This window comes from Megalops cyprinoides, chromosome 21, assembly GCF_013368585.1.
Source record: "Megalops cyprinoides isolate fMegCyp1 chromosome 21, fMegCyp1.pri, whole genome shotgun sequence".
In the NCBI taxonomy this organism is placed as follows: Eukaryota; Metazoa; Chordata; class Actinopteri; order Elopiformes; family Megalopidae; genus Megalops; species Megalops cyprinoides.
The window spans coordinates 8736245-8762597 of record NC_050603.1 but is presented as its reverse complement, the minus strand read 5'-3'; the positions used below and the strand labels follow the sequence as shown (position 1 = coordinate 8762597).

The 26353-nt window shown below is 42.2% G+C and overlaps 2 protein-coding genes across 2 annotated transcripts; one reads left to right on the top strand and one right to left on the bottom strand.

Moving 5' to 3' along the window:
- The first annotated feature begins 144 nt into the window (after window positions 1–144).
- ints8 (integrator complex subunit 8) lies at window positions 145–10728 on the top strand. The gene is made up of 28 exons (XM_036555447.1): window positions 145–246; window positions 416–545; window positions 1416–1590; window positions 2002–2142; window positions 2316–2387; window positions 2486–2537; window positions 2823–3005; window positions 3279–3386; window positions 3775–3930; window positions 4088–4188; window positions 4526–4667; window positions 4754–4824; window positions 4944–5119; window positions 5443–5573; window positions 6051–6161; window positions 6345–6546; window positions 6970–7091; window positions 7423–7607; window positions 7867–7900; window positions 8013–8072; window positions 8157–8218; window positions 8577–8695; window positions 9224–9327; window positions 9636–9686; window positions 10013–10086; window positions 10183–10247; window positions 10383–10426; window positions 10547–10728. The coding sequence occupies exons 2-28, from the start codon at window positions 416–418 to the stop codon at window positions 10661–10663; spliced, it is 2988 nt and encodes a 995-aa protein (XP_036411340.1). The 5' UTR covers window positions 145–246; the 3' UTR covers window positions 10664–10728.
- Window positions 10729–13810: 3082 nt separating this feature from the next.
- nagpa (N-acetylglucosamine-1-phosphodiester alpha-N-acetylglucosaminidase) lies at window positions 13811–24499 on the bottom strand. Its single transcript, XM_036515900.1, has 11 exons — window positions 24400–24499; window positions 22260–22748; window positions 21445–21584; window positions 21218–21326; window positions 19696–19824; window positions 19237–19442; window positions 18618–18665; window positions 18242–18370; window positions 16882–17013; window positions 16326–16407; window positions 13811–15706 (listed from the first exon to the last, which is right to left on the bottom strand). The coding sequence occupies exons 1-11, from the start codon at window positions 24480–24482 to the stop codon at window positions 15463–15465; spliced, it is 1791 nt and encodes a 596-aa protein (XP_036371793.1). The 5' UTR covers window positions 24483–24499; the 3' UTR covers window positions 13811–15462.
- Window positions 24500–26353: the final 1854 nt, after the last annotated feature.

The following is a 26353-nucleotide window of genomic DNA, read 5'->3' as shown; positions in this document are numbered from 1 at the left end:
AAAATTAAGCTTGGGGTTTTGACCAAAAATAAAGTAATAGAAGCACTTTGAGGCTCTTATTTTGGTAGAAAATGTCGGATATATTACCGGAAGTTGGTGGCGGAAATACACTACCGGAAGTGTAACTGTTGGTTTCATTGAGCTGTTTGGATGATACGTTAGCCACAGAGATATCTGTCATGGCTAACTAGCTAATTACTGTATTTCTGAGTAAAATCATTTGAGTAATACGCCTCGTAGATAAAGGTAAGTAGCTAGTAACGTAGCTAGTTAGCTAATGTCAGTCAGCCAGCTGATTCGTTCATTTAGACATAGCTAGCAGGTGTACACACATAGCTAGACGGCAGCTTTTGCTGTCGTATTTCTGAAGGTGTTAGGTGTCTATGTTCAACTTTTGTTTGTTTTTTGAGAAAAGATGAGCGCTGAGACCGCAGACCGGGTGGCAGTGAGCGGCAGTCGGCCGTCCACACCCCCGCAGACCTCTTGGTTCGAATTTCTGTTGGACGAATCACTGCTCGAAAAGCACCTACAGAAGAGCTCTCCAGGTAAGCTCAGTTACTGTTTCTCGGATATATATATATTTTTTTTTTAATTTGCATGCTTAAATTGCTAGCTATCTGGCTAACAGATGCTACTCGGACATAAAACTCGCAGGTATGGGTCTTAGCTGTCTGGTGGTGTTCTAAACTGCATCACAGGTAAAGGTGAGCTTCCTTCATCCTGGTCCAGATCATGTCCAGAACTGAGGATATTCTTGTACTTAAGAACCGAGTCTTGACAACCGCAGACACTTTAACATCAGTAGGGCAGATGTTATGGATATGGGTAATACCTCTAAAACTACTAGATATTTATTTCTGGACTGTACTCACACAGTGGAGTCTGTAGAATAACACACCAACATTTAAGGCAATCAAATATGCTAATTTGTCATGACAATACTTTCATATTTTAAAAATTAATGTACATCACTTTTCAACAAACAACAAATTTATCAAGACACACAAAGAGTGCCTTTGAAAGGAGCCCTCAGTGGCAACATGGTTAATTAGTCTTTTTTTCCCCCAAAGTCCCAAAAGTTAATTGCTATTTGAATTCTGAATTTTGCTTGCCAGAATCTCCACTGTACAAATATGTGCCAAATTTATGCATACCAAAGTCAGTCCCGTTTCTTCTGGAATGACCCAGCGCAATCAGGGCAAATGAGGCGGGGGGGGACTTAAGGAAGAACAGAACTGTACTGTCACTTATCATATCAGAAATTGACGCTGACATGCTGCTGGTTGAGACTGATTGCACAGTGTCTGTAATGGTTGTAGTTTTTTGGCAGTATTAGTACTATCAGCAACAGGCTAATGCCTTATTACAGACCATCTTAGATGTCAGAATTTACATTTAAGGACATTTCATTCCAGACCCCTCACCGGTGCAGCTTGTGATCCAGTTCCTTGAGCAAGCCTCCAAGCCCTCTGTGAATGAGCAGAACCAAGTACAGCCCCCAGCTGACAATCGCAGGAACCGCACCCTGAAGCTACTGGCGCTAAAGGTGTCCGCACACTTGAAATGGGACCTGGACACACTGGAGAAAGGGTTTGTAATGCCAGTCTTTGTTCAGCTCAAATTTAAAAAAAAAAAAAAAGAACTTACTAAACTATCAATGTTTGGGCAAATGTCCTGCTGTCCTCAGACACTAAGTGACCTCAGGCACTTAATTTATTATTAATTATTAGTCGGCAGTTTAGGAGCATGACTCCTAACCAAAAGGTTGCCGGTTCGATTTCCCCATTGGGGCACTGCTGTTATGCGCCTGGGAAAGGTACTAAACCCAGACTTTTCTCATTAAATACCCAGCTGTATAAATGGATAGCGGGTATAAATTGTAACCTATGTAAGTCGCTCTGGATAAGAGCGTCGGCTAAATGGCAATAATGTAGTATAATGTAGTTATGTGGTGTGCAGTGGACTAAGTGTCTGATGTGTACACTTGCTGTTCTTCCTCAGTTTGTCCATTCCAGTGCTGAATATGCTGTTGAATGAGCTGCTGTGTGTCAGTAAAGTTCCCCCGGGGGTGAAGCATGTGGATCTGGATCTGTCTACCTTGCCCCCCACCACTGCCATGGCTGTGCTCATCTACAACCGCTGGTAATGGCATTGGCCGTGGTGAACTTCGAACCCTTACAAAAAGGCAGTAAATGCATGGAGCGATGGATGGCTCGAGAGCTGTTTGCATATTTCGTGGTGCTATCATTATTCTTTGTTTTATACTCAGCATGTGCTCGCAGCTGATCCTGTTCTCTTACTCTTTTACCCCTAAGGGCGATCCGGACCAGTGTGCTGAGCAGTTTTCCTGAGAAACCGACCAAGCTTGGACCTCACCAGATGAACATGTTAGCATTCCATGCTGTTGTTTAAACTAGAATTGGGCTTTTGAGTGTTTTGAGTTTTAGCTGGCGTGTTGGAATGACGTCTCAATTCCTCTTCTTAGGTTGAATCTTGTGCAGCAAGAGAAGGAGTCAACTGAAAATATTTTGAAAGTGGTGGGTATCATATCTTCCTGGCAGTAGGATGGGTTACAATACTTTAGAGCACCTAAGAAATACTCAGTGTCTTTCAGTTAAGACAGTCCTGTTCAATTAAATATGTTCTTGTTTTAAAAATGTACTTGTTACCTTTGACGTTAAAGAAATCTGATTTGGCAAAAAGTATTGTTAAGAAGGATGCTGTAGTTCAGATTTTCACCAGTAAGGCAGAATTTTGTCAGTAGCTGCTCAAAATACACATAAATGGGTGATGGTAACACTGTCTCTTTTTACTCGCGGCAGCTGAAAGAGCAGTCGGAGGACTCGATCATGGTCTTGGAGGGAGCCCTCAGGATCAAGAAGGACTTCTACATTCACACTTTAAGGACCCTGGACCTGCTGGCTGCAGATCCCCCTACGACCAATGGAGAGACGGAGTGTTCCACTGCCGGCCTTCAGATCAGTGCTGATGAGTTGCACTGTCAGGTAACTCCTGAGTAAATACATCCATGAAGGATTAAAAAATAGTACTAACACTCTTGCAGTACTGCCTCATTAAACTCCCACTTGTCATACTGGGATTGATGATTGAACAGTTTCACTTTAAAAAAAACCTTGTTTCTGCTATGAAAAGGAAATAGATAAAATGTTTTTTTTTTCTTTTTATATAAATCATGAGAAGGCTTGTGTTACTTTATTGAAGTGAAGAGTGTCCAGTCTCTCTCCTACAACCTTGTATTTCTGTTTTTTGTGCTGCAGGTGCACTATGACTTAGGTGCCATCTTTTTTCAACAAGGCTGCTCAGACCCATCTTCATATGAGAAGGCCAGGGAGCACTTCTTAAAAACCAAGGAGCTGCTCCTTAAGGTATTGAAATGTGTTCTTTTATTAACACTTGTCTTGTGTAACCTTACTCACTTCTCACTTATTGAAACCTTTGACACATGTTTTGAGTGTTGTTGAACAGGCACCAGGGAGTACTTCAGTGCATTCACTTTTAAACCTTTTTCTCTCATCTATTTTCTTGGTTTTTGTTACTTGCCAGTTTCTTTCCTGCTACACCAACAATATCCTGTTCCCTGCTAAAGCCTGAATATGGATAGCTAGATTGGGTGTGTGGGTGTGTGTGTGTGTGTGTGTGTGTGTGTGTGTGTGTGTGTGTGTGTGTGTGTGTGTGTGTGTGTGTGTGTGTGTGTGTGTGTGTGTGTGTGTGTGTGAGGGAGTCCTGATTTCACCTCCCTGGGCTCTGTTGCAGCTGGACTCTAAAGCTCTTCACTGCCGTTTGGATGAGAAGCGGCTGGCTGGGTACTGGAATGCCTGTAGGGTCCTCACAGGAGCATCAGACCCCAGCGATGCACACCTCACACCCTATGGGCAGATAAACACCTTCATCAAGACACAAAACTTCCAGGTGGGGACAGGTCTACGTTTGGCAGAAAGGAAGTAGATGCTAATTTCTCTGCCATATGTTTGGTAAAAGATTAGCTTTTGCGTCCTCTGACAATTTCTGTCATTCCTGTCTAGCTGTTGAGATGAAGTCGTCACTGGTCTCTTCCCTTTCTCTCTAGGCTCTCATTGAGACTTTCATCAAAGACAACATGACCCTCAGTTTGCCTAACTATTTCCGACAGTCCATACTGAGGGAGTTTGTGCACAAAGCCCAGCAAGGGTAAGAGGCGTTTCCTGGGGTTTTCAGGTCCCAGACAAAGCCGACTGGAGGACCACACGGTAACCCTGGTCTGACAGGAAAGTCAGGCGTGAATGGATGCAGTCTTGAGCCTTTGATTTGAAACGTCTGTTGGCTTAGTGGCGTTTGGTGACGGCCGGTCAGTGAGCAGGATGGTGTGACTTGTGGGCCATCCTTGTGAACGTGACAGCAGAATCCGTAAGCCAATGCCTAGACATAACAGGTGTGTTTGGGAGAGCGTGTGTCCATTGTATGTAGGGCTGGTTCTGGTATAGGTTGTCATCCCTGAGAACACTGTGTGTCTGCGCATGTAATGCAGGGACAGGAGCTTGGATGAGGTGTGTCACAAGCTGTGCGTGTGCAACGCCGTGAGGGATGCGCTGGAGGGCCAGGTCGTCAGCGTGCTCGTCCGACAGCTGCTCCTTAAGCCTAACAAGCGCGTGATCGAATTTCTGCTGGAGGTACGAATCCCGCGGCTTTTTTTTGAGCCAACATGAAATCTGAATTCATAAGCCTACATTTTAAAAACTTGGTTATGTTTGTTTAGGTGTGCACGAGGGCTTTGGGCGAGGAAGATGCTTCTGAGGCTGCAAAAAAGAACATAGCGACTCTGTTGAAGTAAGTAGAATTATGACTTCTAGGTGTGGGATAACAGCGTAGGCACGATGGGGGTCTTGAAGCCCCTAAGATCAGGCATTATGGGGAAAAGCTGAGGCTTGTCTGTGTGTGGCTCCCAGGGCCCTGTGCGAGAGCATAGAGGAGCCGCCACTGGTCTACATGGTGTCCTCCCACGAGCTCTTCACAGAGCTGCTGCCGGAGGAGGAGAGGAAGGCCCTGGTGGAGCAGATGAGGAAGAGGTCGGCCAGCGTCAACCTGTGTGCCAAACCGCTGCCCTCCTTCTACGACATTCCGGGTATTTCATTTTGCATTCACATTTATTCATTTGGCAGACGCTTTTATCCAAAGTGACTTTATCCAAGTCAGGCAGGGTACAACGCAAGCAAAAGAAATATAAGGAGTCAACAATATCAGAAGTGCTGCACGACCAGGTTTCAATAGTTGGACAGATGGGGTACAAGAAATTATAAGAAAGGTATTTCAGAAATCGCAGTTTACTGAAATGTTGTGCCAATGTGTGTATCTGGCGTGCCCCGTACGTGCGATGGGACAGCTTGTTTATTGAGTCAGGGGAGGTGCTTGTTTACCGTGCTCACTGTGTTTGCTCTGTTACCACAGCCTCAGCCAGCGTGAACATCGGCCAGCTGGAGCACCAGCTCATCCTGTCCCTGGACTCCCGGCGGATCAGGCAGATCCTGATAGAGCTGCATGGCATGGCAGAACGGCCGTACTGGAGGGTGAACAGCAAGGTGAGGCACCCAGGGAGCCACAGTGGTGCAGGCCTGAAAACTGTAGTTATGTCAGAGGTAGACTTCGTGAACCTCAAAGTTTTGTTTTAAAGAGATTGTTGAAGAAGTCGTCTTTCTGCCAAGGAGAGCATTCTTTTGACTGGATGATAAGAGTCTGTGATTGACAGTGCATTCTTAATGCATACTAAAAAACAGGGAGAGAGTGTTCAGAAGAAGATGTTATGACTGCCACTTTTCCATGGTACTTAGTCTAAATTTAGCTTTCTGGGTCGATGCTGATTTGCCCCTCACTGTAAACGTGAGTGTGTTATTTAGTCATTCATTGATTGGAGATCGTCTGTAGGGATAATCATTGCATTTTTTAAATTTCTGTAATGTTCCTATTACTCTGAATGTAACAATACAGTCATATTTACTTGTATGAATTTATCTTTTCAACCATACACACTCTTTCTCTTATTTCCTTTGCACATCCAGTGGGAGGTTCCGGCAGACTACATCAGCGTGATACTGGGCATTAAGGATAACCTGACGCGGGACCTGGTTTATATTCTCATGGCAAAGGGCTTACACTGCATCACAATAAAGGTTTGTAACTCTAGCTTCCTGCTAGCCTAGTCTAACTTAATATATGATCCTAACTCAATATGTGATCCTGAAAGAAAATGCAGTTTCATCAGGCGTAGTGCAGATAATGTATTATTAGTAGGAAGTATTATTTCTATGAATAAGCCCCGGTGAGTGTGAATGTGGTTGTGCTACTCTCTGCAGGACTTTGTTCACGCACGGCAGCTCTTCTCTGCCTGCCTCGAGCTGGTGACGGAGTTCTCCCCGAAGCTGCGGCAGGTGATGCTGAATGAGATCCTGCTGCTGGACGTCCGCGCCCACGAAAGCGGGGTGGGGTGCACCCGGGAGCGGCCCCCTCCCGACCTCGTCAGCAGGGTGCGTGGCTACCTGGAGATGAGGATACATGGTGAGTGTGGAGCTCTCCTGCAGTTTTAACCGTGGTATGTGGTGTGGTGTAGTGGTAATGAGTTGGGCTCGTACTCGAAAAGTTGGCAGTTTGATTCCCCCACCCTTGGGCAAGGTACTTAACCCAAAACTGCCTCAGTAAATATCCAGCTGTATAAATGGATAATATGTAAAGTCGTCATCTATTTAAGTCACTCTGGATAAGAGCATCTGCTAAATAACAGTAATGTAGTGCAGTGTGTTGGTAGATATGTACAGGTAGATAAATGCTGTTTTCCAGCGACTGCTCTCCAGCCATGCAAATTTTCTCTAAAGATCCTACATTATTATTTCTACTGTTATTTCTGTTGTTATTTCTACTCACTGGTGATCTTGTGGGCTTATTTTGCAGTCTTTACAGACACCCTCATGTTTTCTGTTCCAGATCTTCCCCTGCGGCAGATCGTCGGAGAGGAGTGCGTAGCCTTCATGTTGAACTGGCGAGAGAATGAATACCTGACTCTGCAGGTGCCCCAGTCCCTGGTGCTGAACAACCCCTACATCAAGGTAAGAAGCATCTCAGCTTTAAAAAGAGCATTCTGAACCTGCGGATCTAAATCATTAGATTCGTCAGAGGTCAGTTTGCAGTTTTTAAGTGCCCTCTGGCTACAAAGGTGAAGCATGAGACCGAAAGGCTCTCAGTTCCTTTGATAGAGTGAAAGAAATGCTGCAGCTAAATGTAATTAAAGGGTTCCAGCAGCATAGTTCTGATCGTGATAGTTCAGGATATTGATGTTTTTACCATTTACGTGTTCTGCTTAGAATAAAACCTACTTAGCTGTGAGGTTCTCTTTCTCCCCATGTCTCTGTTGCTTGTCGCCACTCTGGTGTCTCGCAGCTGGGGCAGCTCCTGGCGGCCACCTGCAAGGAGCTCCCAGGCCCCAAGGAGAGCCGCCGGACAGCCAAAGACCTGTGGGAGGTGGTGGTGCAGATCTGCAGCATCTCCAACCAGTACAAGCGAGCCAACGACGGGCGCGTCAGCCTGATCAAGCAGAGGGACTCCACCCTGGGCATCATGCACCGGTACGGCATCGGGTCACAGACCACACAGATCACCAGATCACATATAGGCAGCGTGTTAGTTCACAGAACCAATGCAGAAGTCATGCGGTCACATTCTGGGTGGAGACCTGTTAAATGTGTCCCACTCAACATTTCGTGCCGTCTTGGATAAAATTCAGTAATCAGGTTCCACTCGTTCCATTTCTTCCTCTTTTGTCTTTGCTTCTGAGAATGTTTCCAAATTTCTTAATGTAGTATTTTCTGTGCTATATTGTTCTAGGAACAAATTTGTCACCTTCATCAAGAAACTCCGGGTGAGTAGAAAAGTGCTCCCTTGTTTTCTGGTATGTGCAATGGAGGATGCTTGAGAAGCCTCTGTAATAATAAATATCCCTTCCCTTTGTTTTTATATCTCGTCTCTTTCAGGAGCCCCTGGTGCTGACCACTCTGATCTCGCTGTTTGTGAGATTGCACAGCATCGTGCGGGTAAGGGCTCCCCAAGGCTGATATGACTGCTGCCCAAATAGGAATGTCACTCTGTCCTCTGATTGGTGGTATTCTCATTTGCAGGATGACATTGTGAACGAAGTCACGGCAGAACATCTGTCCATATGGCCAACAACTCTGCCAAAGTAAGATTCATACAAACACTTCTGCATGTTGTTCAGTAGCTCGTGTTAGTTCTCAGGTGCACAGTGGGCCCAGTTTGGTTGATCTTACTGAGCATGTAGCATTTTCAGCACTCACAGGGTAGATATTGTGCTAAAGCACTGATCAATACACAAATGACTGAAGGTTAAGAAAGTACATTTTTCACTTCCATTTTACAGTTGAATTTAAGTAATTCTTTCTAGTTATTTCATTTATAATCAGAGACAGCCAGCTATCACAATTAATTCTAACTAATGTACCATTTATTACACTGGAACTCTGAATGTAAGTCTTGTTATAAGACTGAGTGTTAAAGAGAAGAGCTGCTCTTTCTTTAAGCCTGCAGTCTGTGGATGTGGAAGCAGTGGCCGTGACAGTGAAGGAGCTTGTCACCTACGCCCTGACCCTGAACCCCAACAACCACTCCTGGCTCATCACTCAGGCTGACATCTACTTTGGTGAGTCCTAAAGCAAGGCTGTCCAACTATTGGTGCATGGCAAAATGCAGCTCACCATTTCCTGTTGCCCCTTTGATGATTCAGATCCAAAAAAATGCATTGATATGCATCAAAAATGAACTACTTGTAACCTTAGCATAAAGTTTGTGTGTGACCTTGATCTGCTGTTCTTAGTTTCTCCTGTTAGATTGGTTTCACAATTGCTGTTGATTGGTGATGTGATAATTTGCTGCTGAAATGTACTTACCTGTTCTGAAATGATAATTTACCACTGAGACACAAATGGAAATTATTAATTCTTTATTCTGAACATGGTAAATAATATGTATGTGAATTTTTGTTTCTTTTTGTATGTGAATGTACCTACATTGTTTATACATGTATACTTGTTAAATTAATAGGATGTCCTAGAGAATAATACCCTGAGAATATTGCAAGGAATTTCAGCTGGCACCAAAGGTGGATCTCTGGTGCAACCTCCCCCCCAGTCTTACTTGACTAAAAACTCTGTTCCATCTGATTCCTCAGTGACAAACCAGTACTCGGCAGCCCTACACTACTACCTCCAGGCTGGAGCCGTTTGCTCTGATTTTTTCAGCAAGGCCGTGCCTCCTGATGTGTACACTGACCAGGTAATTAGCCAGACCCCTAATTATTATCTGTGTGCTTCTGTCTCTGTCCTGTCAGTCTGTAGCTTACACACCACAATGCTGTGTCCTCAGAAATACAGCTGTGGGTAATTAATAGTTTTTTGTTTTTGTTGGTTGCACCTTCAGGGAAAGCTGGCATGGCCTAAGTTCCCGTTAATGGATGACCATGTTCCCCATTTCAGTGGTTAAATGGCAGCTGTTTAGTTCCATATTTGAATGATTTTGCTGTGGCACTGTGTGTCTTTATGGATTAAAGGGAAGTCATTTGAAAATATGCTCCTTCCTGGCAGGTCTTGAAGCGAATGATTAAGTGCTGCTCTCTGCTGAATTGCCACACTCAGGTATGAATTCTCCTGGTATCGTTTGTGTATTTTTTGTGAACAACTACTACATTTTTTTTAGACAGTGCATCAGTCTTTTGTTTTCATGAATTTAACCTTTCCCTTTTTTTCAAGGTTGTTTCATAAACTTCAGGGTCTTCTTTTGACACCATTTGTGATGTTCATAAAAAAAAAAACAAAGCTTACCTGTCTTCTCACCTTGCTCCTGATTATCTGTAAAGCACACACCACATGTCTTTGTTCTGCATTAGATGTATAGATTATAAATGGCCCTTAGTTTTGCCTTAAAGGGAGTCCTTGTTTTCTCTGTTCACCATGCTATATAGGTTGCAGTTCTTTGCCAGTTTCTCAGAGAAGTGGACTATATGACTGCATTTAAAGCTCTCCAAGAACAAAGCAGGTAGCGTGTTCTGTCCTTTTTTGGTGTGGGGATTCATTTTTTTTTACAAGACAGTCAGGAATTATTGTAGATAATTTTTTTTTTTTCTTTTTTTAGTCATGATGCCATGGACTCCTTCTATGACTACGTCTGGGACGTCACAATCCTTGAGTATCTCACACGTATCCTTTGCATTTGACTTGGGTTTTGTCATTATTTGAGTTATGCCTAATACCTTGGATTTTTTTTAAAGGACAGTCCTTTTGTGTATGTGTGTGTGTGTGTATATATATATTCTTCCTTAACAGTGTATCAAGACATTCACCACAAACGGGGGGAGAACGAAAAGAGACAAATAGCTGTGAGTACTCAGTCCTTCAAAGTTTCCTTATACGTAATCCTCAGTATTGCTTAGATCATTTACCACACGCTGAAATGTTGTGTTGAAGCGGACTGTTGAGCAGGGGCTTTCGTTCCTCAGATAAAAGCGATTGGACAGACAGAGCTGAACGCCAGCAACCCTGAGGAGGTGCTGCAGCTGGCCGCTCAGAAGAGGAAAAAGAAGTTCCTCCAGGCCATGGCTAAGCTCTACTTCTAGCCGAAATGGGACAAAAACTTAAAATAACTGTATATATATTTTTTTAGTTTGACTTAGAAAATAAACCATTCCAACAATCTCATTTGTGTTGTTTTCATGTTCATTTACATTAAATTTTTTAATATTTCAAGTGTGAACAGTTTTCCGAATGCAGCTTAATTTTTCCCAGGACAGGAATCTGCTGGGCTAAACAATTTAACAGTGTAATCTTGTCAGGTGTTGCTGCTTTAATTTCCAAGACCCTCCTGAGGGTGGAGCAATAGAGCTGATCAGACTCTACCAGAGATATGTCCCTAAACCCCACCAAAAAAGAAGAGGGGGGAGGGGGGGGGAAGACACACACATTCTGAATAGCCTGACACAGGTCCAATGTGTAAACTATGTAAGGTCCTATGCAAACTTGCAGTCTTGTTTATTGGTGTATTGAAAAGACAATCTGACCACAAATTACACAACTACACAATAGTACCGATGTAAAAATGTTCAGTGTTCACAATGTTCAAAACATAGGGCCCTACACTGAAACTAAGCCTGATGTACAACTTTCCTGTATCATGAAATCAAACATATTTGGTTCCCAAGTACTGAATTTCACTCTCATACAATAACAAAATCTTAGCACATATTTTGTGTTCTAAGAAAAAGGCACATTTTTCCCCACATAGAAAACGCATAGAAACTTACAGAGCATGAGTGCATGTACATCAACTTCAGGGAACACCTTCCATTATTGTCAAAATTTTTACATTTACATTTTTTACATTTATCTGTATCAGTACTTAAAATATTTGCAACTTAAAAATGCATTCTACAAAATGGCATATTAGAAACAATTTTCAGTGAGCCAACAAATCGTAACAAGTTTAGCATGTGTATGGCACATACATTTAGCCTGTACATACAAGTTAACACAATCACAATGTATTTGTTTTCTCCAAATAGGATGACGATGACTAAAACAGCTTTAAGACAAAGTAATTTAATGTTATCGGCTAGCTTTCTACCTCACCATACAGTTGCCAAGATTATTAGCTATCATGTATACATTAAGACATGTCACATTAGTTTACAATTTTTTTTACAATCTTTCACACAATACTATCTGCGGATACAGCATTTTAAAAAGTTAAAACAAGGTTAAAATTTTGCATGTGTTGCAGTCAATGCCTAAACACATGCAACTGCCATCCAATATGGAGGCCACTTACATTTTTGAAACATCATTGCAGGATGGCAATACATTCTAAATACCAAGCTCCTCAAACAGCAGTCTATCTTTGTTAAAATCTGAGAAGCAAGATTTCATTTCTAGCTTTTAAAATTACCTGAGATCGTTCTAATGCAAATTACCTGTAAAACCCCTTTTATTCATGTTATTCAGTTACAAAATATACATTATGTATGTTTATAACCCATTCTCTAGTGCAATAATCATGAGAAATTTTTAAATAAAGAAAATACAAGACAACAGTCCAGCACAGAAAAATGATAGATCAGATAGATAATAAAAAAACGATCCAGCAGTAAATTGAAAGGGTTGTGTCACATCTCTGCTGTACCAAAGACATCCTTGTCCTCATGCTCCGCTCCGGATAAGCCCCTGTGTTTGCCAGTGCAAACGTGTAGCTGGTCAAATGGAAGCGAGTAAATTCAACAGTGAGGCTGAATGACTGCAATCAGCCCCATTCACAGACAGGATATCCGAGCCCACTTTCCACAGACCCACCTTCACTATACTGAATATGTGCTGCTACAGCGTGATCTAGTGTGGAGGTTTGTATTTCAACAGATACAGGCTCACCTATTGCGGAACAGCTGCTGAACCCTAGATCCACATTTATCTCATTTATTGCAAGTCAATGTATTTGTGTGTTTGCTCACTTTGTAAAGATAAAGAGAAAATACTGGTAATTGTGCTTTTTTTAGTCTTTGGAGGGACCATGGCAAAGACATTGTTCATGTATAATCAGCACAGTTCACAGCAAAGTCATGCAAGCTAGGAGTACGTATTAAGGGCACTTTCTGGCTATAATATTTACACACGCTCAACACACCACCTTCTTCCTGTCTCGCTTGTCCCATGACTTCCACTTATCTGGAACTGGCTAACATACTGCCGGGCAGGGTCGATCTAATGTGGAAGCGCCTTCAAATTACATCAGGTATAGTTGAGAAACAGTTAAATGTCCTCTACACCAACAGCTACACCACTCCTACAATATCCAAGCAGGTTTTTACCTTCTGTGCCACCACCCATTCTGGTGGGCTTGTTGTCCTGTTGCCTGGCAATCTCCACCATACCAGGGTGCATCGGTACCCATTCATACGTAAACTGTTAATGACAGTTTCAGTCTAGGAGACACTGTAAAGAGGGTCGGTGGAGAAGCCACGTCCACATGCTGCTACCACATACATTGCACGTTGGTGATTAAATGCTAAATTTCCACAGCCACCATATTGTTTTATACGACATTTCCTTGGCAATATACAGAAGTACAGAGATTAGAAATATGAAAACCCCATGGTAAACTGACTTTATGCTTCATGTAGACTTTAAGGTGCTTTGTTCAATACTGACTGAAAAAAAAGAGTTCTCTTCTCTCCAGTATAAACATAGTTCATTCTAAGAAAATGTGAATGAATTCTGAATTGTCTGGTGTGTCACATCCATACTGTCAGTTTCATTATTTGATCTCTCTGGTGTTATCCAGATTGTAAAGTCATCTAAAATCAATTCTTAATCCAAATATCACAAAATGTAACTTCAAACTGCAACATTGGCACTGCATTTCAAAATGATTGTAAAGGGTCTACTACAGCCTAAATAGTAGGCACAGACCATGCACCTAGATTTTCAGTACAATCTACACAGCATTAAAACCTCAGGAATGTTTTTTACAAAGTACCTTCACCCAAATAAACAAATGAACAATTATTTCACTTGTTACTTTTTGTACCACTGCCTAAGGTAAATGGGAACTCTGGTGAAAATGAACAAACAAAAACAGATAAAATATTGCAGATATTACACACATAGTTATACCTGCAAATGAGTATTCCAAGCCACATCTTCTAACTCAAAACCCAACCCAAACCCAAACGCCTCTTTCAGTCAAGGATACAACCCAGCCTTACTACCAGCCAGAGCTTTTCATTTGAGTGAATGAGGAACAAGGTAAAAAAAAAAAAAAAAAAAAAACATCTCCAGCAGCTGCTTCTTCCACAGATATCACTCTGATCACTTAAAGACATCAAGAAAAAAAGTATCAAAATGCCCTGTGAGAGGTTCTACATGATGATGATGGCTATGTTTAGAGATGATGTAGACAAAAAAAACCAAACTAAATCTAACCTAGAAATGACATTCATATAAGGTAACATACTGAAACGAGACTTGCTTTTCACTCGATGTCTAAACAACTTGCAACTTACATCAGTGACAGGAAGAAAGTCTGAAGAAGGGCAGTTTGGTATGTTATCAGTTGGTACACATCATAAAACAGATAAAACCTACATTTCTGATCAGAGTTTTCCCTTAAGCAAGAAAATCAAATACAACATTGTGCGTACTCTATGGCTATAATAATAATATAATAATAAAATATGGCATTCCTTGTCAAAGTCAATTCTTCACTGGTGGTGAATGTTTCACATTAGATGGTACACAGTCGGTATATTGCGGTTTGTGTAGCAGAACTGAAATCAATAACAGACATCTATCCGTCATACATGGGCCAAAGGGACCACATATTCAGTTAAGTTCAATCCTTGTCTGTTCCTGTAGCAACAGAAACCCTGCTGCCCTGCTATGGATCATATCATAGCAGGGCAGCAGTCTGAAATCTGATGCATTCAGAGCTCTGCCAACATAAAAAGACCCTTTCTCATATCAATCCTTACCTATAGCATACTGCTAGGTAAACAGCATGACTGTAAGAAAGAAAAAAAAAAAAACATCATAGCCTCTCTGAGTAAAGTGTGTCTACAAAGATCACCACAATGGTCTCTGTTGAGTCAGAACAAATTCATGTATTCATTTAATTTCACTGCCTGTCCTCAAGAGTAAAAGGTCAGGAGGAGGTATGGCTTGTTGGCTATTCAGCGCATCTCCAGAGAGGGCCTGACTAAGCGAATATTCTGAACAAAGTGGCTACCCTTCCCTGTCAGCCATGCTAAGACATTCAAGACATCACAATTAGACAGGAAATGGAAGGTAACATCAGCATCAAGAATTTGAATTTGGAATATGAATTATTTGAAAAAGAAAGAAGACTTCACAGTGTGGGACTGTGTGGTGTTAAGGAAGAGCAACAGAATCTCTCTAGTAGATAAAATGCAATAAGTTGTATTCCTGCGTAATTTAAAGTGCTTTACAGTATGGGGGGAGGGGAGGGGATGCTCACCTCAGCCATCACTAACACCTACTTGGGAGATGAACAACCACCATTTTGCGCTACAACGCTTACCACACATCAGCTGAGGTAATTGGGAAGGGATTTATTAAGCTAATTAAACCGGGGGATGATTTGATGACTGGAATGAGACTGGGAATTTGTCCTAGACGCTGCGGACCCCCTACTCTTAGCAATATGTCCATGCTATCTTATACGACCACAGTCAGTATTCAGGCCCTCAATATCTGGATGTTTGATATGTTCATCTACGGGGTCCTCTGTGACCTGCAGGTCACTGCGCCCCACTTCGCAGGTACTTAGTCCTGGAAACGCCAGCCAAGCCTGCTGTCCACTTTCTGAAAAAATCACCAAGAAGGAGGTCACCACCTACCCTCTTGGTGTCAGTCAGGATGAGTCCTGAGAGTCAGAGTCATTCTGCTGCAGCCTTCCCTTGCCGTTGTTCATCAGTGAAGCCGGTTCAGTTAGGTCCTCCAAGCTCAGCCTTCTGTTCACCTCCGTCAGGGGCACGTAGGAGTAATCATTCTTATGCAGAAGGGCTCCAGAGCTTCGGGATCTTTGGATCAGGTTACAGACGGTACTGGCCAGGAGCAGAGTGCTGAGAACGGAAGTGATGACCATCCATGTAGATCTGAAACCAAAGGAAGAGGGCTGCTAAATGCCAGGCTCTCCTGTATCAAGAGCTTTCATTGTCAATTAGTGCAGCATGTTGGTGGCAGTGTACCCTTGGGCAAGGTACTTAATCCACAACTGCCTCAGTAAGTATCCAGCTGTATAAATGGATAACTTGTAAAACTGTAACCCATGTAAGTCGCTCTGGATAAGCTGCTAAATGACAATCATGTAATGTAATGTAATGTAATTAGGAGCCACTTTACAAAGGGCACACTGTAACCGACATAAAGAAAACCTAACCATCTCAGACCCCTTAAGTACTGAGTGGTTATATAACCTGCTAAAGGACTGACTGTATAAGAAGGAAAAATATATATAGGCTCTGCTCATTAGCCAGTGGAGCTGACATTGGTCAAAATCAGGTAAGGAGCTGGACCATTAGCCTGGCAGTGCTTTAGACATTTGCTGATATTTTCTTTCCCAGCAATACTGTTATTGACTGCAACTTGCCTAACTTGCTTTTGACATGATGAAATATAAGACAGACACGCCACACTTACCTGATTTTCTGCCAAAACTCACTCACGCCAATCACATAAAAGAAAAGTTTTCTGGTGGGAATTTATTAAACTTACTCTGCAAAATAAGACCTGGGTTTGTGAGCAGTTTCCTCCTCTTTCCAACTTTTAAACATCCTGGTAGCCAAACAGTGGCCAGCTGTGTGAACAAAGGCATTCATATCAACTCAAGTTACAAGCATACTGCCACAAGCTTGCGAAATCCCTAACAAAGACATATATACTTCAGTGACATAAAAATACCCCAGAAATGTGAAGCACTCACTTTGACAACATCTCCAAGAGTGTAGCATTAAAATGAAAAGTGTTACTGATGCCACGGGTGTAATAACTTCAAAAGAGGAACTTCAAAACAACAAGTTTGAGAAACCAGCACATCAATACATTAAGTAGTCTAGGAAGAGGTAGCATTTAAGTGTATAAACCCTGCTGCTTTACGGAAAAGTAGCCCAATAAAAAATAATCGGAACAAATCTGAATGTGATGACATCAATATTCTTGTACCGGAGCATTTAGACATGGGATATCATTTTCAGCATTGTGAACAATGATAATAAAGACAAAAAAAAAACTCCTTGTCAAGTATTCATGTGTTATCCAATGCATGCAGTACCTCTGTGCATGCTGCTGTTCACCTTCCAAGTGTAGGTGATGTTGCACGCTCCTGTTACTGGGTCACAAGGGCACATGTCCTGACACCGGCACTCCTGCTCACAGCTCAGCCCATAGAAGCCTACAGGGCATGCTGTGTGGGAAAAAAAAAAAAAAACAAACCCAGCAGTTCCATAAATGACACACTACGAACACCTCTCACAAGCATTTGCCTCCAAAATATCAAATCTGCAGTGCACGTGTCCCACACAGCAACCTGACCATGTTTTGGGGGTTCATACCGAGATCATAAAAAGGACTGGCTTCCGGCTGGGAGTCTAAAAATCAAGTGCCCACTCACTTATACTTAATTCACCCGAGAGAGGAAGTGCAGCACAGTGTGTCAGATTCAGCAGGACCTGATGAATGAAAGTGAGACTTCTCTGCCCCTGAGATGGCTTTATGTACTTCACTGGGAAGGTAAAAAAAACAACTTTAATAAATCTGTTCTGTGGTTTAGTCATTTTAATAAAGTCCTCATCTGCTACAGGGAATACCAACTGCTTGCAGAAAAACTACAGGGGTGTTTTGGCACCTGTTGCATGCTGTTGGGTGGTTATTTCTCATTTACTGTTGGCAGTCTGTCTGCTTGTGAAATGATACCGTGAACAGGAATCAGCAAAAATATCTAGACTGCCTGATATCCACTCGCAGCCTGTAAGGTGAAGAGAACAGCAATTTTCTGTGCTCGTAGGACCTGACACCACACAATCTCAGATGATAAACCAAAGAAATATTTCAGAGTGCATGCACCACACCTCTCCAAGAATTGTGGGAAACTCAAAAGAGCAATATCTGCAAAAAATGTGGTGCTGGTGTGTACTAGTCTGAACTAATCTGACACTAATTATGGATTGTGATAGACCTAATAAAGTCACCACCTCAATGCTACTAAACAACTTCTTTTTCTCTGATATGTCCACTGGATTCAATACTTTCTAAATATCAGAGTGTTACTTCTTATTCTACCTTGTACTTTACGACTGGCGGCCTAGCCCAACCACCAAAGAAAGCTTAATATAGAATACTTCCAGTCTGGCTTGGCATTATGACTCACATGTGACTGCACAATAAGGAAGAAAGACAAAAAGTCTTAGTCAAAGTATCTGTGCTAATATTATCCACAGTTCATTCACAGTTCTCAATCAGAGCTTCCCTATATTTCGAAGGAGGAAATGCCTCAATCAGGTTATTATTAATGCTGTGTAGCCATCAGATATGTTGTATGACTTGAAGCATGTGAGAATGTACAAGGGTCACTTGTGATTATTCATTCCCATTCATATACTTTGTTTTACGCCTAAGGTGCGGTCCTCACCCACCTTGCTCACAGGAGACCCCATGGAAGCCAGCGGGACAGGTGCAGCCGCCGTGTACTGAGTCACATACCCCCCCGTTCAAACACGCACAGGTCTGGTTACAGCCGTCACCGTAGAAACCGGGCTCGCACTCTGCAGGGGTGACAGTCAGCATAATGAGGCACAGCTGCGACAGCACGGACACTCATGGTCTGACCAGGACTCTGTCCTTTCCTACCCTCCGAAGTCAAATTTCACTGCAGCGCATACTGTGCGGTATGATATATACAGCATATTCATTAGCTACACACTTCTCTCTTTTCAAGTTATAGATACTGTGTACTATACACAAAAGCACTCAAAATAATTTGAAAAATTCATATTATGCAGATTTGATTACCTTCACTGCAGTTGCTCCCCTTCCAGCCAGCGTCACAGATGCACCCATCTGGATGAAATCCAAAGAGAGAATATGATTTTTGAATGACAGCCAAGGAAACAATTCCCCTTTCAGTTCCTGTGTCTCAGCCTCAGAGCAAACAAATCGAAACCGAGTCAAAAAGGCGCCTCTTAGCAATCAGATTTATCTAATGTCTAATGTGAATCTGACTGTGATATCATTCCTGGATATACAGCAAGTTTAACCTGCATTATCTGTCATATGCCATGCCAACGTCAATCCAGTTAATGTATTTAAAACATTCCTGTGACTGTTCATACCTTGAAACGTGTGCATTACATTATACATTATTGTTATTATTACTACATTATTGGCATTTAGCAGGTGCTCTTATCCAGAGTGACTTACATCAGTTACTATTTTTTCCCCCCATTTACACATTATCCATTTATACAGCTGGATATTTACTGAGGAAATTCTGGGTTCAGTACCTTGCTCAAGGGTACAACAGCAGTGCCCCAGCGAGGAATCAAACCAGCAACCTCCTCCTCCTTACCACTTTGCTATACTGCTGCTCCATGGAGAGAACAGAAAGGACTAAAAGCTGTTGGCCACTCACACTGACTGCAGAGCCCGTGGTCGCCACAGGAGGGGGCCTGGCAGGTCAGGTTGCTGCAGGTGGGACCTCTCCACCCCGCGTGGCACACGCACTCCCCCTCCACACACTCCCCGTGGCCGCTGCAGTCCTCCGGCTCACACCAGGGCTCATGCACACACAGCACCGTGGACACATTACGCGCGACCCGCCACATGTTATCTCTGGCACTGACAGCAAAGTCAAACAGCAAAGTTTTCATCATCTACCCGCTCTGGATCGAGGCTTTATACAAGATGACACAGTGCTATTAGTCTGCCTGCTACACACTGCAATCTAACATGGACTGCAAAGTTCACTCTGGCTGAATATCCTTTAAAATTTATTTGATCACAGTTTCAAATGTTTAATATTGCTTACGGCTTCAAACAAGTTAAACATGTATAAACTTGAACAAGGATAATGCAGTTTACTGTGAAATACCTGTGATCTGAAGGGTAACTTGCCAGCGATCCATTGACAACATAAGTAGAAGAGCCCCCCCCATCTAGATTTATGGCATTAATAACACCCTGTTTCTTCAGGAAGTCTGCCACCTCCCACAGATTCATCCTGCAGGGGACAGACAGCACATCACCGTCACCATTGTGACTACATGCTACTACATTTTCCTCAAAGCCATCAACGATCCACTTTGTTTAACTAGTTAGAAATGTATGTGGCAAATAAAAGGCTAACAGCCTCAATTTGACAATTTGGACCAAAGAACAGGAAATCAATACATACACAGAAAAACATTAAAATGATGTAATGTTTCTATTTCCCAGGACTTCTGAAAACATTTGAAGGAGAGTACAAGCCCCTGAGCTATGTGGTTTTGGTTTAACTGCTGTGTTCAAATACTACCCAAATATGGCAGTTTGCATTTCAACCGATCAGTCTCACCCACCACTAAAGTGCTACAGACCCCTGACACGCCTATGAATGAAGGATCACATTTGCATATGCACGTTTGCCTCAATGAAAATTATAACTGGCCTCTTGTCTTTGAGCTCTTTGAGACACGTGAACAAAAAAAACACCGCTCACTTCAAAAAGGAAGTGGGGAAATTTGGCTTGATGCAAATGGTGGTTAGCGATTTGATCGCAGCCGTATGAAACCCCACCCCCACCCATGTCTGTGTGAAGTATCGTGGGTCCAGGTTTTCCCGATGAATTCGGCAGGAACATGAGCTTTGCATTTGTTCATGTTGAAGTAGAAGTCTTTACACTTGTTCCACTTCCTAGAACAGTTTACAACAGCAACAAAATGTACTGCAGCCAGTACTGCACCATATATTCGGCTAGACTGGTTGTGACTCAGTGTAGCAATCAGCTTTTCCTTCTACCTCCTCCTGAGCCAGTCTCTTTGTGTAAATGCAGGATTCTTGGCAGACTTCAGTGGTCATGCCCCAGACTGTGATTTATTAGTAAGCCAGGACATGGACACTCTCCACGATCACATTCAGCTTTGGCTATGTTTTATGCGAGTGCATTGATGGAAGGTAAAAGGAGCTGTTTCTAAATTCAAGGGTAACGTCTAATTTAATCTCAGATTGTTCAATGAAATGTCAAAATTAAGGACAAGTGATCACTACCCTAAAGTTTCTATTGCTGCCTAGCCCTAGATCTGCTTATTTTGCATAGTTTTTATATAAATATAAATTAGCTAACCTAGCTAAGCATTGAAGTAAGCATTGAAAATGTCATTGGCTTGTTCACTTAATTAGCATGAGTTTTGCTTGAATCACCTGGGTTCCAAGCTAACCTACTAGTGTATCAGAAGATGACCAAAATATTGGCTGCTTATGTCAATATTCTGTCAAAATACCTCTGCCTTGCCTCAGATATAGTGGACTTCCAACTAAGGCAGGTCAACAGTGACACATGTCAGTACTGATACCGCGTAGAGCTAGTCTCATTCCGATCTGTGAACATAAGTAAGATCCGATCCATGAAGGCTTACCCTCTGATTTCCGTCTGCCCATCAATATGGAAGAGAATCACCCTCCCTCCTGCATCATGTCCCACGGCTGTCCTTGCAGACATGGCATTAACAAATCTATGGAAATGCCCTACAAACAAATGCATTTCCAATGAGGCACACGACATCATAACATAAATATGTATACTGGCATACAATACACACAATACACTTGTACACTTGTCTCTACGAATCCTCCCTGGGTTCACCTGTTTCCTGAGTCTCTTCACACTCCGCCGCCATGCTCTCGTTGATGTAGGGCTCTCCATTCCTCAGAAGCCACACCACCCCGCTGACTAACTGCACGAAGGGGTTGACCTTGTCGAGCACGTCTTCCTCGGACAGGTAGCTGAGGGCAAAGTGAGACAAACAGACAGACACACAGACAGCTGAGAGTCTGAGTCATACCCACACCTGACACAGCATAAAAAAAGACTGACTCCCAATGATGACTGAGACACTCTCAGCTATTCAAATGTATTCATGTCTCTCTTTAAATCATACCATTTCAGGGTGTTAAACAAAATGCAATAAAGATAAAAGCAGTAAACAAGTCTGCCTTTCTGTAATAGACGCCAGTAAAGACTAACTGCGGTCATATGCACGCATTTTGCACGCAACATTTCAACAGTTGCAGCGAAAGCAGAACCTGCATATGTCATGTACTGCAGTTAGGGTTAGGCAAACTTGGAGCCACATCTCACTTTGACAGACAATATGCTTCTTTAAAGACACAGTACTCCATTTTCTTAAGTTTTCAGAGGAAATCTGAAACCGAAATCTATTCCAAATGATCACTTTAAGATGTACAGTATCAAGTAACCAGTTGAAAAACCACATTGGAATTGCTAAAAACTAAATAAAATAAACAGAACATAATATTGATCTGGAATTTCTTGTTTCCAATTAGACATTCAGATCGCATGTGTTACAAGCTAACAAGACAGTAAAATCACAGCTTAAGGATATACTTGCTAGATTGACAGCTAGACAGACATATACACAGACAGACAGATTCTCTTACCCGAAAACTAATGTCCCATCCTTCCTGATCCCAAACTGAGCGTTCTGTACGCCCTTGCTGTCTTTCACCAGAGTCCCATCGCTCACCACATTCCCCAGGCACTCCCCAGTCTTCGTGTTGAAATAACCGCCATTTTGGGCAAAGAGGCACTTCTTTGGTCTGGAAGTCTGTTCCACCGTCTCCCTGCGGCGACTCTCACAGCCTCCTGGTCCACCCGGTTCCAGGACCGAAAACGTCCGCAGAGGGTTCTTAACAAAGGTCATGTGGCCAGTGACCCACCTGGGCTTTCCAAAGTCAGAGGATATGGCTGAAATGAATATCTTTGATTCAGCCACGGGCAATCCTGTGTCATGGCTACCTCTCCAGGTTTCATGAGTGACGTTCCCAAACCTGACGTACTGACAGTCCCTCACAAACCGATGCGAATGGGAAGGCCCGTGTCTCTGGGACTGGGGGTATGGCTGCAAGAGGTCTTCTTTTAAAGAATTTCTGTCAAAAGACAAAAAATGGACAGAACAGCAATCAATTGCAAAGACACGTAAAAGACAACTGTTGTTAAAAGTCGTAAAAAAATGTAATATCACAAGGGCACTACATTACCACGAACTAATGATGACTAATGTAGCGATACCTGAGGGGATCAAAGTCTCAAAGTTGGCAGATGTTCACAAAACACTCTGACTCTGTCAGAATACGGATGAATAATTGTCTATGTCATTATCCTAACTGTCCTAAGTTGTCAGTGACAAGTAGTCATGAAGCCTGGTTCGAAAATTATCTGAAGTCAAACAGGTTAGGTAAAAGAGAGGTGTCGTGAGTATGTATGAGCTCTCAGCTGGGTGACCATATGGAAATTCAGCGAATATTAATTTTAATACACTAAGAAGTGTTGCTGTTGATGAGGGTATAGGGGTACAGTTCTTTGGTTTGGAGTCAGAGGAGGGGGTCACACCTCGCTGTGGGCCAAGGTTGTTGTGTCCCACCCCCTACCCCCCAGTCTGGGGACGTAACAGGAACAATTTAAGAAAAACACACACTCAGTCTGGACATAGAGAATATAACATGCAGCGTTTTAGAAAATGCATCTAGACACCTGGGGAGAAATATGTGATCCCAACACAGACCATCAGACCGATCACCCCCAAAGTCCCCTAGATCTGTTCTCATCCAAACTGTTGCAATGACTCAAAACCAGCCCTGAACTAGGCTGCTGAATAACCCAGTGGTCAGGTTGTGCATTGAGGTTTCTGGGATGACATTTCCACGCTCCCTTACTCAGGCTAAACCTGACCTGCCTCCCATAAAAAGGAGGCAGGAATTCTGTTCATTACTGACATAACTGACACGCTGCTTTGCCACATGATGCCGCAGAAAACCGAAGGCAAGATGGGGTACCGCCCACTCCCCCGCCCCACAAGGAAACGAAGAAGAAAGTGCTTGCAAAGTCTGCCAATATGAATTAACGCATTATTTAGGATTACTCTGACAAAGTGTTGTAGATTTACTGAACAACAGGAAAGATACAATTTGCTAATCTGATGCATTTTACTACGAAAGTGTTCATACATTACTGACCCCCCCCCCCCCCCTGCGTTGTATTGATCACACAGATATGTTACGTCAGTCCTTACTGGGGGGTTTAAGGCGAATTGTGAAACTGACCCTTGAATGGGGACACAGCCAGATTCACTTAATCGATCCGCAAAAGCACAGTTTTGAAAACAACAAGCGAACGTCTCCAAAGAGACCTTCAAGAGACCCGCCTCGTTGTGGCTGTGGGTTAAGAAACCCCATCTTGCCCCCACACAGAAGCTGTTATTAACAGCAAGCTCAGCGAAGACCAATTTTTTGCTGTGGATCTAGCGCACCATAACTTTTAACTTTCACTTTAACTAATGCTATAACATATATACTATATCCATACTAATATAGGTATTTCTAGCAAGCTAACTAGCTAGTTAGCTTATGCATTACAGTTAACGTTACTGCACTCGCCCTGCCATTGAATTACCACTTAGGATGGCTAGCTAGCTTCATAGTAGGCTACGAGATCAGTGGTTATTTTACGGCAGCATTTTCTTTCGGTAATCTAGACAGACAATATAGCTACATAATGTTAAAGCATAGCTAGCCAACTTACCGAACATTGTCTCCTCGTGATAACAGTATCATAACACAGAGAATCCCCGAAACTGACAAACAATTCACTCGACTCGCAGCCATGAGGTACCGACACTTCATGCGAATCTATTCGAATCTGAACTTCAGTCATATGACAGTAGCGAATCACGTGAATCTCCTCGCGGATGCAATGACGTCAGCGACGTCAAACATTTTTTTTTTTGTATGCGCTAACTTGGTTACTATTAATGACTGCGAATGCTTTTCAAATGTTTTGTTTCCGTTTGTGCCGGTGCTCTAAGACTGACACTACAGTCGACATGAATGTATTTATTTATTTATTCCGTTGTGTTAATGTATGTATATGTAGGTAATAGATGTAATGTATGTATTTAATGAAAGGAAGTGTGTATTTACACCGGTAAATGTAAATGCAAGTAATAAAATTAAGTACTTTATCAATGTTAGATGAACCATAGAGCCACTCAGCAATAAAGGGCATTTGAAGTTGTACATAATTATTATGTATTACTGATAGACATCTACAGATCCAGGCTATAAGCTTTTTTGCGTGCAGATGGTCAGACGTGCAGAATAAAAAGTCATGGACAGAGGTACAGAATAAATGTTTCTTTATTAGCATCAGCAAAACTGGTAAGCAGAATGACATGCAACAGTTCCAGTAATTCACCAGCACACCTCACAGCATTTTGTTATAATTGCGCTTTCATCATCGAAAACATCAGTTTCGTTCTGAAAAGCTATGCATACATATTGGTGTTTTCACAAATACTGTTTACAATGTGTCACAGTCTCTCTGACAGGAACAACAGTTTATATAAAGCCAAAATGTAAATATTGGATATCATTATTTTAATTGTTCCATGGATATGTTTGGGGAAAAAAAATGTATCTGTTATGAGCAAATAACTTCAACCTACGACACACTGCATATGTATGACACAATATTTAATGAGACTAATACAGCTTTCTAAAATAGAAGTAGAGTGAAAAATGTACATTAAGGAGTTGATTCATAAACTAATAGGTAATATAGAGGAGAAAAAATTATATAGGTACATGCATGGCATGGCATGGCCCAGGAAATGATGCACAATGTGTAAATGATATCTGATGGTTTGATGAGTTCCAAGAACATGGTCCTGCTAGCCTGCTAGTGGCTACGTCACTGCTCCTTAAGGCACACTTTCCACTACACAGCCGTGGACAACAGGACCTACTAGTGCTATCATGCTGACTGGTACACTGCAGTTCCTTCAAACAAATAAACGTTCAGTGAACAAACCGCTATCCCCGTTATGTTACACATGAGACGTTACACACTGAATCCTGGCTGCCCTTAGGTGTATCTTTATCAAACCATTTCAATAAGTACAAACATTTTTAATAGCTGTGTATGTAAAATACATATCTGAGCACTACGGGTCGGTTGCAAGAAACACCTGAGATTTATTTATTTTTTGATTTTTAAAAATTTCATTTAGCTGTGAGTTAACCGAATGTCACTAAGCTGACCATGTCAAAACTGTCCACAACATAAAAAATGTTGCAGTGGAAGGTTTAATTCTAACTAAAATGCAGCTAAGTGTGGTTTTCACATGCTACCATTGTCTTTCCATTGTTGACAAAAATATGATTGACTCCTTGAGTTAAACTCCTTGAGTCTGAAACATAAAATTCACACTGAGACCAATCGCCAAGTGTATGGTAGTAGTTTTTGGTAATGTGGGCCCCATCATCTAGCTCCCAACTAAAAAATACCCTTTTCCTGTTCTATCATTGTATTTACAACAGTATTTGTGTCTACATTTTCTTAGAATAGCTGAGGTACATTTTATGGGTGTCAGATTGTTGTATTCTACTCGCCAAAGCTATCTAGCTAACATAAAGCAAATGGTTAGTGAGATCCGAACCTATCTGGATGATTTCCTGTTGGCAAAATCCAATGCTAG